This window comes from Chrysochloris asiatica, unplaced genomic scaffold (assembly GCF_000296735.1).
Source record: "Chrysochloris asiatica unplaced genomic scaffold, ChrAsi1.0 scaffold00088, whole genome shotgun sequence".
NCBI classification, from domain to species: domain Eukaryota; kingdom Metazoa; phylum Chordata; class Mammalia; order Afrosoricida; family Chrysochloridae; genus Chrysochloris; species Chrysochloris asiatica.
The window spans coordinates 11,843,700-11,864,818 of NW_006408606.1; the positions used below are offsets into that span (position 1 = coordinate 11,843,700).

The 21,119-nt window shown below is 37.4% G+C and overlaps 1 protein-coding gene across 3 annotated transcripts in view; it reads left to right on the forward strand.

Annotated features, from left to right (window-relative positions):
• PRDM5 (PR domain containing 5) overlaps nucleotides 1–21,119 on the forward strand; it is a 371,490-nt gene that overhangs the window by 187,196 nt on the left and 163,175 nt on the right. For all 3 annotated transcript variants that reach the window (XM_006866280.1, XM_006866281.1, XM_006866282.1), the window contains one exon: nucleotides 7,923–8,083. In XM_006866280.1, the coding sequence (XP_006866342.1) occupies nucleotides 7,923–8,083 (161 nt within the window). The remainder of the gene's footprint in view (nucleotides 1–7,922; nucleotides 8,084–21,119) is intronic.

A 21,119-nucleotide genomic window follows, 5' to 3' on the forward strand; every position in this document is an offset into this window, starting at 1 on the left:
CCCTCATTTTAGTTACACATCTTGTACAATTACAGTTATGACCATCGCAATTAATTCTGATAATAAATACTCACAATTGAATCATAGACTCCTATTACCATCATCCCCCATCCCCATTCACCAGATCCATCTGGAAAAGAGGAAAACTATTCAGTGGGGATTCTTCCTTACCCACCTGATTCTGAAGCTAAGCACACTCATGAAAGCTTGCAAGCCAGCCACTTCATGCCTTTATAGCTACCCATTGTTGATAGCCTATGTCTAAATTCCCCATCCCTATCAACTTACTGCTGTAGTAGTGTTGTTGTTGTTGTTAAGTGCCATCGAGTCGGGTCCGACCCATAGCGACCCTGTACAGGGTTTCCGAGGGTGTAAATCTTTACGGGAGTAGAAAGCCTCATCTTTCTCCCGCGGAGCAGCTGGTAGTTTCGAACCGCTGACCTTAAGGTTCGCAGCCCGATTCGTAACCACTACGCTACCAGTGCTGTAGTAGTGTAGTGGTTACAAATCGGGCTGTGAACCACAAGGTCAGCAGTTCGAAACTACCAGCTGTTCCACGGGAGAAAGATGAGGCTTTCTGCTCTTGTAAAGATTTACAGCCTTGGAAACCCTGTACAGGGTCACTATGAGTACCCTGTACAGGGTCACTATGAGTCGGAACCGACTCCACGGACCATAACTATCACCACCACCATCAACCCACTGCAGTGAGGAAACAAGCTTCATCCTTAATATAAAGACTGTTTCTATTTCAATTGAAATTTTGAGCACTGCATCCATAGTTAAAGGCTCATCTTTGAACTTTATTTTGAAAAAGGACAACTTACTCCGTTTTAAACTGAAAAATTACAGAAATGTGTGGCTTCTTCAAACGTCTGTATGTCTGGTATGACCTAATTAGCTCAAAGACTTATGGAAAGTACTAGAGGACACATCAAATATAATCTCTGTACTTGAGAGTAATTAAGAACAGTGAGGTTTGGAGAAGTACTGAGTATGTAAAAGGACACAGTACTGCGGTAACATTAAGGTCTCAGCCAGGTGTTCTTCCTACTTACTACATTGCCTCTGATTCCTTACTTCTATCAGGGTTTTTTGGTTTTGTTTTTGCCTTTGGGTTAAAGTTCTATATAAATATACCATGAAAATCTGTGTAGCAGTTGTACTCAGACCTATTTTTAGAATACCACACAATTTATAGCGATTGCTGAAGGGTACCACATTATTTAGGAGTAGAAAATATTATTGCTAAACTGAATTTTAAAAATTGGATCTCTTGCTATTTTTTTCATTCAGATATTGAAATAACAGGTTAATTTTACTTTATTGGATCTGTAGGCTAAGCATTGTTCAAACTCACTAGCTGCTCCGTGAGAGAAAGATGAGGCTGTGTGTTCCCATAAAGATTTGCAGTGTCAGAAACACTATATAGTGGTGCTGTGAGTTGGGATCACCTTGATGACAGTGAATTGTTTTGTGTCTATGTTTTACTATATCCAAAACCGATTTAAAATTGTACAGCATGAGTAATATTTATATTTCCTACTTTCAATTTGAGTTGTTTTATCATTAGAATTTCCTCTATGCCAAAATTTCTTCCCTAAATTTTTAATATTTCTGAGGGAAGCAGAAAAATCACCGAGTCTGGACAACTGTATAGAATGTCAGAGAGATAAATTTTCTCAGGTCAAATGATTATGTCTAAAATTCAAAATAATAAAGGTATTAAAGGCTTTTATAAATACTTAGAGATAATTTTGATATTATTCTGTTTCTAGTACAAAGAGATTAATGTGATTTCATGTCCTTCTATATTATTAAGCCTACTAGTCTAGAGAATCTCTAAGCACAACTTTCCAGATTCCTTTTAAAGAGAAGTTATATATTAAAAAGGAAATTTATAATGCAGTATCAGGAATTACCATCCTATGTCATTGTCATACTGATTATGAAAAATAAGTATTATGAGATAAATATATGTAAGAATAGGGATTTAGCCTAGTAAACTTAATTCTTACTCTTAAGCATTCTATAACTAAACTGACCTGGAGTCCAGTAAAGTTTTTTTGTTTTGTTTTTTTTTAACTAAGGTTGAAATTTTATTTCTAATAACATCAAGCTCTTTTAAATAGAAAGAATGTAATGTTAACTCATTGTTTTATCAAATGGAGAAATAGGTTTGAAGTAGTTTTCTGTAGACAGTCCCTGCATTCAATATATATCTTGATCAACATATTAATTAGTGACTTTATGTAGATGCATATCAAGACGTTTGCCCAGAAAAATTAATTGACTAGATGATCTAATTAAAGTAAAGCTGCTAATGTTGTTAGATGCCCTTGAGATACTTTCAATTTACATCATCCCTATATATAACAGAACAAAACTCAGCACACTCCTGTGACATCCTGAAAAATTGTTGTTTGAGCCCATTGGTGAAGCCATTGTTTCAGTGATCGTTTCACTGATACCCTACTTTATAAAACATGATGTCCTTCTCCAGGGTTGGAACCTTCTGATGTACGAAGTACGTGAGACAAAGTCTTGTCATCCTAACTTCTAAGGAGCATTCTAGCTGTACTTCTTCCAAGACAGATTTGTTTGTTCTTCTGGCAGTTCATTGTACTTTTCAGTGTTCTTTTACAACACCCTAAATCAAATGCAAGAATTCTTCTTCAGTCTTCCTTATTCATTGTCCAGCTTTCACATGCATAATTTGGTTTTCCTAATTTCTTGTTTAAACGAGTGTGTCCAGCATTGTATCCAGAGGTTGAAACATATCAGGTGCTATTCTGTTTATTCATAGAGCCTTTTTTTATCAATGACTTGAGTAAAGCTTGGATTTCTTTCTTTAAAACACCTGATCCTTGATTACATGCCATTTACTGATACACTTGAATGTCAACTAATCTTTTTGCAACAGTGACTTTGTCTATTTCCTCTGTATTGTTTGATATTTCCTGTGTTGTTTGATACTTTGCCTCCTTCAGTATGAAAATTGAGACTTAAACAATTTTTTTTTGTTTTTCAGCTTGATAAAAACAAAAGGTGTTCTCCCCTTTTAGTTTTCGAACTCCAAGTCTTTACATATTTCATTACAACACTTTTCTTTGACTACATGAACACCCCTTTAAAGTTTATTTAGTTTGTCATCTCTTCTATTCACTTTCATGTCCTTAAGATGACTTTCTGCTTCTTCATATAGGATGTTCTTGTGGTCATTCCTCAAATTATCAGGTTTTCAGTCATCAGTGTTCAGCATATCAATACTGTTCTTGAGATGGTCTCTAAATTCAAGTGAGCGAACTCCAGGTCCACCACTCGTTTGTCAGTTTGTTTTCCTGTGGTGGTTGTGTGTTGCTGTGATGCTGGAAGCTGTGCCATCAGTATTTTAAATATCAACAGAGTCTCCCTCTTGGTGAACAGGTCTGAGAGGAGCTTCCACACTAAGACAAACTAGGAAAAAGGAGAAAACCTTACGAATAGCAGTAGAACACTGTTAGATAGTACCAGAATATTGAATACTGAAAAGTTAAGAATAGCATCAGAATATTATCAGATATCCTTCTGGCTGATGAGCCCCTCGGATTGGAAGGCACTCTAAATACTACTAAGAGAAAGCTGCCTCCTTAAAATAGAATTGACCATTATGACACAAATAGTGTAAAGCTTTCGGGACTTTCACTTGCTGATGGCACACAACTCAAAAAGAGGAGAAACTGCTGCAAACATCCTTTAATAATTGGAACATGGATTGTACGAAGTATGAATCTAGGAAAATTTGATGTTATGAAAAATGAACTAGAACACATAAACATTGATATCCTAGGCATTATTGAGCTTAATTGGACTGGTATTGGCCGTTTTGAATCTGAAAATCACAGGAATAACAAATTGAAGGGAGTGGCGTTGCATTCATTATCAAAAAGAACCTTTAAATATCCATCTTGAAGTATAATGCTATCTGTGATATGATACTATCCATACACTTACAAGGGAGACCAGTTAATAATAGATAAAGCCACTATTATTCAAGTTTACATACCACCCACAAAAGCCAGTGGTGATGAAATTGATTAATTCTACCAACTTCTTCGGTGTGGTGCCATGTGTTAATGCACTAGACTGCAAAGTCGGGTTGAACTGCAAGGTCAGTGGTTCAAGTTTGCCAGCTGCTCCTTGGAAAACCTATACTGGGTATTATGGGTCAGAATCAACTTGATGGCACTTAACAACAACAACAACAACTAACTTCTTCAATCTGAAATTGATCAAATATGCAATCAACATGTATTGATAATGACTGGCTATTGGAATGTAAAGGTTGGAAAGAAAGAGGGAAGGATCAATACTTGGAAAATATGGTCTTGGTAATAGAAATGATGCTGGATATTGCATGATAGAATTTTGCAAGACCAATGACTTATTCGTTGCAAATGTCTTTTTTTATACAAAATATAAGACAGCTATGTAAATGAACTTTACCAGATGAAATACATAGGCATCAGTTGCCTACATTTGTAGGAAGAGACAATGTTAAAATGTAGTATCAGGCAATGCAGGGCCAGGGCAGACCGTGGCACAGATCATCAATTGCTCATATTCAAGTTCAAGCTGAAGCTGAAGAAAATTGAAACAAGTTTATGAGAGCCAAAATATCACATATCTCACCTGAATTTAGAGATCATCTCAGCTTTGAAGAATTGCATTGCACACTAAGGACCTAAGACTAGAAGAGTTCTGAGATGATATCAAGAACATAATACAGGAAGAAGCAAAATATATTTAAAAAGATAAGAAGAAACCCAAATGTATGTCAAATAATACTCTGAAACTTTCTCTCCATCATAAAGATGCTAAAATAAAGCAAATGGAAGAAATGAGGGAGTAAAAGCCTGAACAGAAAGTTTCAAAGGGCAGCTTGAGAAGGCAGCGTCAACTTGAGAAGGCAATGTCAAATATTAAAATAAAATGTTCATAGACCTGGAATTAGAAAATCAACAGGGAAGAACATGCTCAGCATTTCTAAAGCTTAAGAAAACTGGAGAAAAAAATTCAAGCTTTGACTTGTAATATTGAAGGAAAGGAGCTCTGGTTGAGTAGTGGTTATGACTCAGGCTGCTAACCTCAAGGTTGCAGTTCAAAATACCAGCCGTTCCACGGGACAAAGATGCGACTTCTGCTCCCGTAAAGAATTGCAGCATCGGAAACTCTGTGCAGGGTCACTATGAGTTGGAACCGACTCCACGGTACATAACAACAACATGAGTGAAATATTGAATGATGCAGAAAGTATTAAAGCTTGTTGGGACACACAAAGCCACTGTACCAAAAAGAAATGGTTGATGTTCAACTACTTCAAGAGGCAGAAAATGATCAAGAGCCTATGGTGCTGATGGAAGAAATCCAAGGTGCACTGAAGGCATTAGCATATGACAGGGCTCTCAGAATTAATGGAATACAAATTGAAATGTTTCAACAAACTGATGCAGCCCTGGAGGCATTCACTCATCTGTGTCAAGAAATCTGGAAGACAGCTACCTGACCAATTTATAGGAAGAGATTCATATCTGTACCCATTCCAAAGAGAGATAACCCAATGCAGAAATCATTGGACAACATCATTAATATCACATGCAAGTAAAATATTGTTGAAGATATTTTAAAAGCCTATGCAACAGTACCTTGACAGGCAACTACCAGGGGTTCAAGCTGGATTCCAATGAAGACATAGAAAATATTCCTGACATCAGATGGATCTTGGGTGAAAACAAGAGTATACCAGATATATGTTTACCTGTGCTTTATTGACTAGTGGCTTTTGACTGTGTGGATTATGAGAAATTATGGATAACATAGCAAAGAATTAGTATTCCAGATTACTTAATTGTGCTCATGAGGAACCTATACATGATTCAAGAGGCAGCCACTGGAACAGAGCAAGGGGACTCTGAACGGTTTAAAATTAGGAATTGTGTGCGCCAGGGTTGTATTTTTTCAGCAAACTTGTTCAAGCTGTATGCTGAGCAAACATCCTAGAAACTGGATTGTATGAACAAGAATTTGGCATTATTAACAATCTATGATATGCAGGTGATACAACCTTGCTTATTGAAAGCCAAGAAGATTTAAAATACAGATGAAGGTAAAAATCCACAGTCTTCAATGTGGATTGTGCCTCAATGTAAAGAAAACAAAAATCTCCACAACTGGACCAATAAGCAACATTATGATTAATGGAGAAAAGATTGATGTTGTCCAAGACTTTAATTTGCTTGAATCCCCTATCAATACTTGGAAGCAGCAGTTAAGAAATCAGCCAACTTATTATGCTTGACAATTATGCTTGTATAAAACCTGTTTTAAAGTGCTCAAGAGCAAAGATGTCTGTTTGAGGACTAAGGTGTGCCCAACCCAGACCATGGTATTTTCATTAGCCTCGTGTGTATGTGAAAGTTGTACAGCAGGAAAAAACAACAACAACAAAAACATAGAATAATTGAAGCATTTGTGTTTTGGTGTTGGAGAAAAATATTAAAAGTACTATGGACTGCCAGAAGAAAAGATAAATTTGTGTTGGAAGAAGTGCAGCCAGAATACTCTTTTAAGAGTCAGATTGGCCAGACATCATGCTTGGTAAGGTAGAGGGGTCGGTGAAACATAGGAAGACCCCCAACTAGATGGATTGGCACACTGGTGGCAGCAATGTGCTCAACATAATTCCAATTGTGAGGATGACACAGGACCAGGCAGTGTTTTATTGTGTTGTGTATAGTGTTACTATTAGTCAGAACTGGCTGCATAGCACTTAACAACAGCAACATACACAAGGCCATACTGTGGCTCACCAGGATGTTTTAATTTTCTTCAGTCTATAAAGAATTAGGATTTTGTGAAAGCTAGGAATTAAGATTTTATGAAAATTAATGATTTTAGGAAAACACTGGACCGTAAAGTCAGTTTGAATGATAAGGTCGGCAGTTAGAACTCACTGACAGCTCTTTGGAAACATTATACAGGGTAGCTATGAGTTGAAACTGACTCATAGGCACTTAACAACAGCAAGTACCATAACACCTCTAAACATAGTTTCTAGAGTTGCTGCTTTCTCAGGGCTAGGCTATATCATTAGAGTAAAGTGAGAATCCTCTTAGATAGGTGGTCAAAGGCTCTAGAGCAGAAAATTACACTGGACCTCCTCCCCAATCCCCCCCCCCCCACACACACACAACACCAATCCAGTTCCATTGTCTATCTCAACACCTGGAAATTTGAACCACTTCCCAGACTATTTGAAAGCTGACCACTTGGCAAATCAGGAACACTTCATTCCAGGTTCCTGGGACACTGCTGAACAATGAAGGAATGTTGTATCCCTCTCTCTATCCCAGAATGTGAGGGCCTTCTCTGATGGGTTTCTGACTGTCCTTAGGGACTTCACTTCCAGCTTGTAACTGTAACCCAGTTCTGCCTATGCTCCATCTGCTGGATGCTGGGGGGAACAGTGGTGGAATTTGAAAGGAACTAGGGAGAGGTCTCAAAACCAACTCAAGTGCCTAAAAGAGAGAGGCCTTGTGTTGTCTCAAGAAGCTCCTTATATCAACCCCAAACACATTTGCTATTAATAAAAGCTTTTTTAAGGTTTATGCTACCTTTAGAGTTAGCTAATTCAGTTTCACAATTCTCAGTTAAGGAGATAGAGAATTTCAGAAGGTTAAATGACTTATACCTGGTCACACAGTATATTAAGATTTTATGATATAGAACTGGTATTTGTTTTTGTGGGTATGATAAATTATTAGAGTTAAAAGGCTAGCTTCTCAGAAAACAACAGTAAATCTTATATGCATGGGTTAATGTTAAGATTAAGGACCCTGCTGTTGCATTTTACCTTTCTCTTATTTGGCTTTTTTATTTCCAAGGTGAGAGGACTTTCAAATGTAATCATTGTGATGCTACCTTCAAAAGGAAGGATACATTAAATGTCCATGTCCAGGTTGTTCATGAAAGACACAAGAAATACAGATGTGAGCTATGTAATAAGGCTTTTGTTACACCATCAGTGCTTAGAAGTCATAAGAAAGTAAGTAGACTCCTAATGTTAGTTTCAATGGATTATATATTTCAACAGTATTATATATGTTAGCTATCATATGAAATTTATATATCTACGTATTTACTCAAAATGACAAAAAGGAGTTCATAATCTATATATAAAACTCTTCAGCAAAAGTAATTTTTCTTCATTTAAAAAAAATCAACGTATTTTTTCTCATGAAAGAACCGCAGAGTTAGATACATAGAATTTAGCTATGCTGAGACTTGGGCACTACAAAGTATCCATATGTTACAATATGGATTCATATATTGTTAACACTGACTTCAGACATGATTAGGAAGAGTGGTAGCTTTCTTCCAGTTAGTGTGAGCTGCTAATTGAATGGTAAGAAATGACTCCCTCAGTGTGACTTTGATTTTGGTACTTATCTTGAATCAGACGTCTGATGTGGCAATGTAGAATAAGCACTGGACAGCTAACCACAGGGTTGGCAGTTCAAACACACTATCTACTCCTTGGAAACTCTATGCAAGGTTGCTATGTATCATAGCCGTATTGATGGTACTTAATAACAACAAAAATCTTCAGTACCATTGTTTCAAAAGCATTTAATTGAAATGAAATTGAAAGCTTTTATTTATGTGTCTAAATAGAATAGTCTTTCAAATGTTTTGTTTCAATTAAGGGTTTGTTTTTTTTTTTGCCTAAATGTAATTTTTGTTGTGTTTTAATATATTAGGGAAAAGTATAGTTAAATTTTAAGAGATATATAGTTGCTTGTCTGCAATAACAGATTGCCACTGAGTGTTTTTGTGGTGTGTTCTTATGATGACTGTTTCCATGTTTTCTTATTTATATTTAAGATATTTTAATATTATGCCTTCTTTTTCTCTTAAAAAGGAGATCTGGTAGTGTAGTGGTTACAAGTTCAGCTGCTAAACTCAAGTTCAGTAGTTTGAAACTACCAGCTGTTCTGAGGGAAAAGTTGAGGCTTTCTGTTCCCATAAAGATTGACAGTCTCAGAAACCTTATGCAAAGTTGCTATGAGCCGGAACTGACTCCATGGCACACCACCAACATCACCAGTTTCTTAAAACCACTGAACCAGACTGTGTATCTAAACATCAATTTTATTTGTGAATTAAGCAAGAAAAAATACTAAATTATTTTCATAATGTCTCTTTAATGTATTTTCGGTTGTTGTTGTTAAGTGCCGTTGAGTCAATTCCTACTCATAGCGACCCTGTATAGTGTTTCCAAGAAGCAACTGGTGAGCTTGAACCACTGACCTTACAGTTCAAACAACTTTGCAGTCTGACACATTATTCACAGTGCCACACCATGACTCTGTATTTTTGGCAGAAACCTTTATATTTTACTTTCTCTGATGAGTAACATTGATCATATATGTAAGCAATGAAATACTTACATACCAACAAAAGAAATCCTGTGAATTTTATGAAATATTACAAGTAATCTCTTGTTAAATTGTTGTTAAGTGCTACCAAGTCGGTTCCAACTCATAGAGTGCCTATATTTTCCAAGGAATGAGTGTTGCACTTGAACTACCAATTTTGCAATTCAAACCGACCTTGCAGCCCAGGGCATTAACCCACACTGCCACACCAGGACTCCAAAGAAGTTTGGAGGAATCTAGAGGTAGTAGTTGGTGGTTGTGTTCCATGGAGTCGGTTCCGACTCATAGAGCTCCTGAATAAGGTTTCTGAGGCTGTGAATCTTTACAGGAGAAGAAATCTTAGTGTAAAAATAGATATATTGAATTTTTAAACAATATTCCACTAATCAAGAATATTTGTCCTATTTAGTACCTTAGCAAGTCGACTACCACTAACCTACCCTGCCCCAGCCCGGAGGGTTCTACTATGCATGTGCATACATTTGCTCAGCAGTAACTAAGAGGAAAGTTTCCACTTAAAACCAAACCGCAGCTCAAAACAGCTACAGCCGGCCCTAATCTGTTAATAACTAGGATAGAGGCCTGAACGGGGGTTGTGGAGTGGGAGAGAGAGAGACTAAATAGGAAACAGGCCAAAAATTAAATCCTGAGTTACACCATAAGGACCAACAGTGACATCTTGAAATTTCTCAGTGGCCTCCAAGGCAGGAAGCCGAAAAAGGGACATACTCATATTTTGCTACAGAACTTTTTCTTTTTTTTTTTTTTTAATTTTCTCTTTTAGACTATAGTATCTGATCTTTTTATTTATTTATTTTGTTGTTGTTGCTGTTCTGTTTTTTGGTCCCCTTTTTACCTTTTGGGACTCTTTCTCTTCCTACATTACACAAGAAGAGAGCATTTGCAGATATATAGTCAATCTCAATCATACTCTATAAAATTCCATTATCCAGGCAAAAGCCAGTACTAGCTGCTATACATCAGACAGGCAGCCAACACCTGCTACAGTTACTCTGAGTTGAGTAATAAGAAGAGTGAAAAGGAAAGTCCATCTCCTGATCATATCTACCTGGAGGCAATCAGAAAGCATAATAAAACATTAATATACATTCATCTATAATTATTGAGGTCCCAGCTAACTATTGAAGATGCCCAAGAAACAGATGACCATAGTGGCACATGTACAGAATTAAGATAGAGTACCTGGGACAAATGCGCAAGAGATAGAACTTAGACATCACATTGGAAGGAGAGCAGGTTTTGGAAATGCCTGAAAAGGAGTTCAAAAAAAGATACTGAGATGTATCCAAATCCTCCACAGAAGGTTTGAGAAAAATAAGGAAGAAGTCAGGAAAACACTACAGGAGCTATCATATAAGATAGATATAGCATTGGAAACAATTCAAAGCCTTCAAAAACAAGTCCAAGAGGTAAATAATAAAATATTAGAAATGGACAATACACTGAAAGGACAAAGGATGAGAATTCAACAGATGGGAGCCAGAGCAAGCAATCTGGAAGACAAATCTTTTAATACTGCTTAGATAGAAGTTGTTGTTGTTAGGTGCCATTGAGTCGGTACCGACCCACAGCGACCTTATGCACAGCAGAACAAAGCACTGACTGATCCTCAGCCAACCTCACTACTGTTGCCACGCTTGAGCCTATCGATGCTGCCACTTGGCCAATCCATCTCATTGGGGGTCTTCCTCTTTTTTTATGACCCTCCACGTTACCAAACATGATATCCTTCTCCAGCAACTGGCCCCTCCTGACAATATGTCCCAAAGTATGAGAGACCAAGTTTTGTCACCTTGGCCTCTAACGAGCATCCTGGCTGTATTTCTTCCAGAATGGATCTATTGGTTCTTTTGGCAGCCCATGGCACTTTCAATATCTTCTCCAACACATAACTCAAAGGCATCAATTCTTCTATGGTCTTCCTTATTCACTGTTCAGGTTTCACATGCATATGAGGTTATTAAAAATACCATGGCTTGGATCAGGCACACCTTAGTCATCAAGCTGACATCTTTTCTCTTCAACACTTTAAAAAGGTCTTGTGCAGCAGATTTGCCTAATGCAATATGTCGTTTGATTTATTGACTGCTTCTTCCATGAGTCAGATAGAAGAGCAAGCAGTAAAAAGCAGAAAAACATTTGAAGAAAGTCTAAGGTTCATATTGGACAACATGAAGAGGAATAACTTATGAATTATTGGTGTTCTGGAACAGGAAGAATCACACAAATCCACAGAGAAGATAATTGAAGAGCTCCTGGAAGAAAATTTCCCTAACAACCTTGAAAAACGAAAAGATAAGCATTCAAAAAGCTCAACAGATCCCAGGAAGTATATACCCCAAAAGAAAATCACAAAGACATATCATAATTAAGCTCTCCAAAATCAAAGACAAGGAGAGAATCCTGAACACAGCTAGGGAAAAGAAAAGTGTTACATACAAAGGCAAGCAAATCAGATTAAGCTCTGACTTCTCAGCAGAAACCATGCAGACAAGAAGGCAATGGGGAAACATATATATAAAACCCTGAAAAAAACTGCCAACCAAGAATTGTTATAAAAACTTTCCAGGATAACAGAATCTAAGGGATTTTGCCAAAGCCAAACCCGTGCTTCAAAACAATCTAAAGGAGACTTCTGGTTTGGTTGCTGGTGAAGCAGAGACAGGTAAGAGAGGCTCCTTGGTGGAGGTTCAGAAAAAACAGAGAAGGTGATTTTCCTGCAGCAGCCCCAGGATCTTTTATAAGGTGCTGGGTGCCAGTTTCCTGCACCACCAGTGGAGAAATCTTACTGCAGAAGGAAAATATTGCAATTTCTGAATCCTTCTGTACACTCCCTTGGGACCCCTTAGCTTGAACTGAATTAGAGGGCAGAGCCACAGCCAGGTAGATACATTGATACAGCACTAAAAACCATGGAATGGCATCTGGAAAAAGAGGTTGTGACAGATTGTACACTTTCCTCCTTTCCCCTGTCACACCCTCACTGCCCAGCCTGGACACTTTCAGGCGGGTGGGAGTGCAACCACAAAAGGGTCCAGCATTGCACCTAAGTTTTACCACAACACAGGGAGGAGGTTCCTGGGAGCCCCATTGGTCCCGTATGCTGATCCTTTGGCTGCTTCTTATCATGTCTGACTCTGCGACCCAGCCCTAAAGTTGACCTGAGAGGGACCCTTTATCCCTGCTTTACCTAGCGAGAAAAAGCAGGTCTGGTCATACAGCCAAACTCATATATATGCACTTTGTAAAACCCCAACATAAAAGGCAAGAGCCAACACCAGCTATTATATACAAGGACACAACTATTTTGAAAATTACACTGTGCATATGCAGATACCTTACTGACCTTCAGAGATGAAAAATAATGGAAAATCTTCCATTCATTTCTCAATATCTTTCTGTGCACCTCCATGGCAGTGATTAGAGGAGGGGCTTGAGAGAGTGGACATACCACCCACTGCTGGAGGTTTCTACTGTGCATGCACACTGACCTGCGCAGCAAAAGCTCCTGGAAAGTTGGCTACAGTTTCATTTTTGGTTTTGAGTGGTGGTTTTTGTCTCTGCTTTTATATTCTTTCTGGTTTTGGTCCTTTTGGTTTTACTTTTTTCCCTGGGGATGGGAACTTACTCCGCCTACCTAACCCAAGACCACATCCACCTGGAGATACTCAGAAAGCTTAACAGCACAGCAACATACAATCATTTATCATTAAAAACCCATCTAACTACTAAAAATGTCTAAGAAAAAACAGCAAAAGATCTCAGCACAGGTCCAAAAACAGAAAAGAATAACTGACAAATGAGCTGGAGGAAGACATAGATTTCCCACGAGAAGAAGAGCAGGCTTTGGATCTGCCTGAGAAGGAATTCAGAAGAATGATATGGAGACAAATTCAAATAGTCCACAGACAGGTAGAGGAAAGTAAGGAAGAAGTCAAGGAAACTATTACTGGAGCAATCAAACAAGATAGATATAGCATTGGAAATAATTCAAACCTGCAAAACGAGGTCCAGATAATTAAAAATAAAATATCGGAAATGGACAATACACTGAAAAGGCCAAGGAGTAGAACTGAAGAAATGGAATCCAGAACCAACAAGCTGGAAGACAAATCTGTCAATACTGATAAGATAGAATAGCAAGCAGAAAAAAGGAGAAAAAAAATCTGAACAGAGTCATGCTGGATACCATGAAGAGGGATAACTTAAGAATTATAGTTGTTCTGAAACAGGAAGAATCACAGAAGTTCACAGAGGAGATAGTTGAAGCACTGCTGGAAGAACATATCACTAATATCTTGAAGGATGAGAAGATAAACTTTCAAGAAATTGAATGAACCTCAGGCAGGGTAGACCCCAAAAGAAAATCACCAAGACATACCATAATCAAGCTCTCCAAAATCAAAGACAAAGAGACAATCCTAAGAGAACCCAGGGAAAAGAGAAGGGTTACCTATAAAGGCAAGCAAATCAGATTAAGTTCAGACTTTTTAGAAGAAACCATGCAGGCAAAAAGGCAATGGGGAGACATATATAAAACCTTAAAAGAAACAAACAAACAAAAAAACTGCCAACCAAGAATTGTCTATCCAGCAAAACTGTCAATCAGATATGATGGTGCAATCAAAACATTCCAGGATAGACAGAAACTAAGAGATTTTATTCAAGACAATCCAACACTTGAAAACATCCTAAAGGGAGTTCTTTGGAATGAAAACCAACAAGAACAAACAATAACCAGAGATTGACAGACATGGCAACTGCACCTGGAACTCAGTTGACAGATAGCAGAGTTTAGAACAGAACAAAATTATAATGAATTCAGAGGACCTGTGAGGCCAATCAAAAATCAAAATATTAACAGTGTCAAAGAAGGGAAAAATATAGGAACAGCAATCCAGGTGGTAAGGAGGTAAGGTAGATTGCAGGATTCCATAGACTGTCTTGAATGCATGGAAAAGTTAACAGATTATAGGGTAACCACAAAGAAAGCTAATACTTCAAAACTTACCAAGAAAATGAAGATCCAAGTAGAATAAGGAAATATTAAAACTAAGAAGAAACTGACTTGAAATAGCACAAAACACATGAACTCTCAGCACAAAAAGTCATACAGAACAAAGGAATGAACAGACTGACAATTGAATAAATGCACCAGTGAAGAGACAGAGAGTGGTAGAATGGATTAGAAAATAAGACCCTGCAATATGCTGCCTGCAAGAGACACACCTTACACACAAAGACAAAAGCAGATTAAAAGTCAAAGGATGGAAAAAATAATAATAATACCAAGCTAATTGCAATAAAAAACAAGCAGAAGTGGCAATACTAATCTCTGATAAAATAAACTTTAAGGCAAAAGCCAGCATAAGGGATAAAAAAGGACACTAGCGTAGTGGTTACAAATCAGGCTGCAAACCACAAAGTCAGCAGTTTGAAACTACCAGCTGTTCTTCAGGAGAAAGATGAGGCTTTCTGCTCCTGTAAAGATTTACAGCCTCAGAAACCCTCTTCAGGGTCAATATGAGTTTGAAACGACTCCACAGCACATAACAACAACAACATCTCATGATTAAAGGGTTAATTAAGCAAGATGACATAACCGTAATAAATGTCTATGCTCCCATTTAGAGACCATCAAGATATATAAAGCAAATCATACTAGAATTGAAGAAAGAAATATAATACAGTTATAGTGGGAGATTTTAATACGTCACTTTTGAAAACAGAACAACCATAAAGAAACTGGACAAAGTTAAAGAGGAACTAAATAGCACAATCAACCAACTGGACGTCATGGATGTATACAGAGCAATCAACCTAACAACAGCACAATATGCATTCATTTTCAGTTCACATGGAACGTTATCCAGAATTGACCATGTATTAGGTCACAAAGCAAGCCTCTGTAAATTTACAAACATCAAAATACTACAAAGCATCTTTTCAGACCACAGTGCTATAAAACTAGAAGTCAACAATAAGAAGACCAAGGAAATAAAGTTGGATACACTGAAACTGAATAACACCCTGCTTTAGTGACTTGGGTTATAGAAGAAATTAAATGTGAACTCACAAATTTTCTAGAAACAAACGAAAATCAAAACACAACATACCAAAATCTTTCGGAAATGACGAAAATAGTACTGAGAGGACAATTTATTGTGATAAAGACACACATCCAAAAAGAAGAAAGAAACAAAATTAACACATTAACACAGCATCTCCAACAATTAGACCAACAGAGGGAACCTACATTCACCAAAAGAAAGGAAATAAAAGAAATAAGATTAGAAAAGAAATAAATGAGATAGAAGACTGAAAAAGTATAGAAAGGATCAACAGGACAATAAGCTGTTTTTTTGAAAGGATTAATAAAATTTATAAACCATTGGCAAAACCAACAGAAAAGAGGGAGAAGACATAAATTCTTCAAAGAGATGGAAAAAAAAACTATTACAAACTTTATATGGAAAGGAAAGAGACCCAGGATAAACCAAGCACTGCTTAAGAAGAATAAAGTTGGAAGCCTCTCATTCTCTGATTTCAAAATTTACTACACGGCTATAGTGTTCAAAACAGCCTGGTACGGGTACAATGAAAGATACATTGATCAATGGAACAAAATTGAGAATCCAGAACTTAACCCATCCACTTACAGCCAACTGATTTTCTACAAAGTGCTTAAGTTTACTGGATGAGGAGAAAGTCTCTTCAAGATATGGTGTTAGCAGAACTGGAAAGCAATATGCAAAAGTTGAAACAAAACCATTACCTCACCCCCTATACAAACACCAACTCATCATGGATTAAAGACCTAAATGTGAATCTCACCATTATAAAGGCCATCAATGAAAAAAATTGGGGCAAATGTGAGGGCTCTAATACAAGATATACACAGACTACCAAACATTTTGAGAATTACACAAGCCAAAATAGAAAAATTCAATGATTGGGACCTACTAAAAATTAAAAACTTTTGTGCACCAAAGGACTTCACCAAAGAGTAAAAAGGGAGCCCACAGAATAGGAAAAAATCTTTTGCAATGACACTTCAGACAAGGGACTTATTTCTAAAATAACTCTGGTAGTGTAGTTGTTATGAATTGGACTGCGAACTGCAAGGTCAGCAGTTCAAAACTACCAGCTGTTCCGCAGGAAAAAGATGAGGCTTTCTGCTCCCGTAAAAATTTACAGCCTCAGAAACCCTGTACTGTGTCATTATGAGTCGGAACCGACTCCACAGCACATAGCAACAACAACAACAACACATCTACAAGAAAAAGACAACCCAATTAAAAAATGGACAATAGGACATGAACAGACACTGCCCCCAGCAGGAGATCTGGGCAGCTAACAAACATGAAGAAATGTTCACGATCACTAGGATCACTAGCCATTAGAGAGATGCAAATAAAACAAAAATGAAATATCATCTCACACTAGCAATAACAGCAAAAATAAAAAAAGTAGAGAATAGTAAATGCTGGTGAGGTTGCAGAGAGAGTAGAACCCTCCTACGTTGCTGGTGGGGATGCAAAATTGTCCAACCACTGTAGAAAACAATATGTCGTTGCCTCAGAAGGTTGGAATTAGAGATAACTTATGATTCAGCAATTCCTCTACTTGGTATATAGCCACAAGAAATACAAGCCATAACACAAGTAGATATATGCACACCAATATTCATAGCAGCACTATTTACCACAGCAAAAGGATGGAGGCAGCCTTAGTGCTCATCAGTGTAAGAATGGATAAACCAACTTAGATACCTACACACAATGGAGTATGATGCTACCTTGAAGAATAACAAAGAAGCTGCAAGCAACCACATAACATGGATGAAAATTGAGGACATTGTGCTGAGTGAAATTAGTCAGTCACAAAAGGAGAAATACTGCATAGGACTATTACTGTAAAAGACTAAGAAAACAAACTCACACTAAAAGGTGTGGTGAGGGGAATGAGAGGAACGTGGAGCACAGGATAGGGGGTAGACACAGGATAGTTTGTGTGCTGGCAGTGGGGTGTGCAATACAGTAGAAGGGGGAGGGGATTGGAAGCACAAGGCAGATGGGAGAACAGGTAAGCAGATTTGCATGGGCTAAGTGGGACAGAGGTAAACAACGATGTAAGCACAAACTTGGAACAACAGGACTCTGGGATACAGGGATTGGTGTACAGTTTGAATGGGTAAAAGAGGGAAAATAATTTCAAGATGCTTGGCTGTCTTTTGAATCTTGGTTTCCCTTACTTCCAATTGTACAATAGACACTCTAGGAGGAGAGAAAGGAATAACCAGAAACATCACCATAGAAAGCTTAGGAGTCCATCTCAGCCTATAACTGATTGGAATACTTTAAAATGGGACTAGTACTTGCCCAGTGAAGGAAGCTTCCTGCAGAGCCTTTGCACTGCATAAGACCATAGGTGGAATCCTGATCCTCATGCAAAATCTTCTGAGGTGGGAAATCTCCACTTGAAAGGACAAGCAGGCAAGCCTGGAATGGAAAGAAGAACAGAAAGTACTTCTTGAAAGAAGACCAGCAGAAAAAAATAAACAAAACAATAATGACAGTCTGATTGACTACTACAAGAAAAAGCAAGGGAGCCATTAAGGCAAGTGGTCAGGTCACCTCAGGGCAAACCCCTCTCCAAACCAGGATGTGATTGATGTGGAGAGATGGAGAGGCTGGGGACTCTGGACTCAGGGACAGAAAGGTTTTGTGTGTTGACTGCCCCTGGACAGGCTTTCAGGGTACGCTTTGGTTGTTTGATGATGCATGCAGAGGATTGTAACCATTCCAGTGAAACAAAATCTGATAGGATGAATGTAAAGCTAATGTTCTCCCATGTAAACTACCATATAATTAAAATAAAAACTTAAAAAAAAGAAAAACTAAAGGGTTTTCTTTAGAGTGAGAACCAATAAGAAAAGACAAGAAACAGAGATTGATATACGTGGCAGCACCACTCGGAACTCAATTGACAAATGGAAGAGTCCAGAATAGAACAAAACTAACAGAAGGAATTCAGAGGATCTGGTAGGATAGTCTATGGTCAAAAACATCACAAGGTGAAAAAAAAAAAAAAAAAATCACATAAGAACAATGTCCACGTGGTGAGGAGGTCAGGTTTGCAGGATAAAATTGACTGTTTTTAATGGCCGGACAAGTTAATAGAAGATAAGATAATCTCAGAGAAAATACTTCACAATATACCAACAAAATGAAGCTCCAAGAAGAACACGGAAATGTTAAAACTATGAAGAAACTCACAAGAAAGGACAGAAAAATCATGAACTTAGCACAGGAAGGCAAGCAGAACAAAGAAACCAACAGCACCACAGAAAAGCAAACATAATGACAGCAATTAATTCTTACCTGGTAGCGTAGTGGTTACGAATCAGGCTGTGAACCTTAAGGTCAGCGGTTCGAAACTGCCAGCCGCTCCGCGGGAGAAAGATGAGGCTTTCTACTCCCGTAAAGATTTACACCCTTGGAAACCCTGTACAGGGTCGCTATGGGTCGGAACCGACTCGATGGCACTTAACAACAACAACAACAACAACAACAACATTGATAATTACAGTGTCAACAGATTTAACTGCACCAATTAGGAGATGGAGACTGGCAAATAGGATAAGAAAACATCCTTCAATATGCTGTCGGCAAGAGACACAATTTACACACAAAGACAAAAACAAACTAAAAGTTAAAGGATGGAAAAAAATATACCAAACTAATTGCAATAAAAAATGATCAGGAATGCCAACAGTAATGTTTGATAAAATAAACTTTAAGGGGCAAGACCAGCATAAAAGATATATGTGGACGTGAATGATGGGTCAGTTGAACAAGATGCCATAACCATAATAATATCTATGCTCCCAATCAAAGAGCTCCAAAATACATAAATCTAACTCTAATTGATTCATAAACAGAAATAGACAAATATACAATAATAATTGGAGATTGTAATTTAGCACTTTCGATAATGGATAGAACAACCAGAAAGAAACTTGTCAAAGACACAGGAACTAAACAAAACAATCAACCAACTGGACCTTATAGATGTATACAGAGAATTCAACCAAAGAACAGCACAATACACATTCTTTTCCAGTGCACATGGAGCATTTTCCATAATAGACTATGTATTAGGCCACAAAACAAGCCTCCATAAATTTATAAACATCAAGTACTACAAAACATCTTCTCAGACCACAATGCTATCAAATTAGAAATCAACAATTGGAAGGCCAAGGAAATAAAGTAAAATACATGGAAACCGAATAACACCTTGTTTAAAAGCTACAGGTAGCAGAAGATATGAAACTTGAATTCACAAAATTCCTAGAAACAAATGAGAATGAAAACACAACATACCGATATCTTTGGGACATGGCAAAAACAGTGCTGAGAGGACAATTTCTTGCAATAAAAGCACATATTCAAAATGAAGAAAGAACCAAAATCAACACATTAACACGGCATCTCAAACAAGTAAAAACAGTCAGCAAAGTCAACCTACAGTCAATAGAAGAAAGGAAATAGTAAAGATTAGAACAGAAGTAAATGAGATAGAAACAGAGAAATACTAGAAAAAATCAACAGGACAATAAAAGAATTAATAGAATCAACAAACTGTTGACAAAAGTAATAAAATAAAAGATGGAGAAGACACAACACACATAAGAAACTATATGGCAATGTTACAACAGAACCAATAGAAATAAAAAAGGATAGTAAAAGGATATTATGAAGTGTTGTACTCTAAAAAAATTGAAAATCTAGAGGAGATGGATACAATGTAAGAAAACTACGACCTACCTGAACTTACACAGATTGAAGTAGAAAACTTGTACAGACATTTAATGAAGGTAAAAATTGACTAGGTCATCAAAAAATTTCCAACCAAAAGAAGTCCAGGTCCAGATGGTGTCACTGGTAAGTTTTTCCAAAAAATCAGGGAAGACCTGTCACCAATTCCTCTCAAATTATTGCAGATTATAGAAGAGGATGGAAAACTTCCTAATACGTTCTATAATGCAAGTATAACCCTTATAACAATATCAGGGAAGGGCATTACTAAGGAAGAAGATTATAGAACAATATCCCTTATGAACATAGATGCAAAAATTCTCAACATAATTCTAGCCAACAGAATTCAAAAACATCAAAAAATAATACACCATGACCAAGTTGGATTCATATCAGGGTTGCAAGGATGGTTCTACATTAGAAAAAGAATAAATATAATACACTATATAAATAAAATAAGGAAAAGAACCACGTGATCATATTGATTGATGCAGAAAAGGCATTTGATAAAATCCAGCATCATTCCTGATTAAAAACATTCAACATAGTAGGAATTGAGGGGAAATTCCTCAACATAGTTAAGATCATATATACAAAACCAACAGCCAACATTACTCTTAATGGAGAGAAACTGAAAGCCTTCCCTTTGTGAACGGGAACCAGACAAGCATGCCCTTTATCGCCACTCCTATTCAATATTGTATGGAGCTCTGGTAGCGTAGTGGTTACGAATCGGGCTGCGAACCTTAAGGTCAGCGGTTTGAAACTACCAGCCACTCCGTGGGAGAAAGATGAGGCT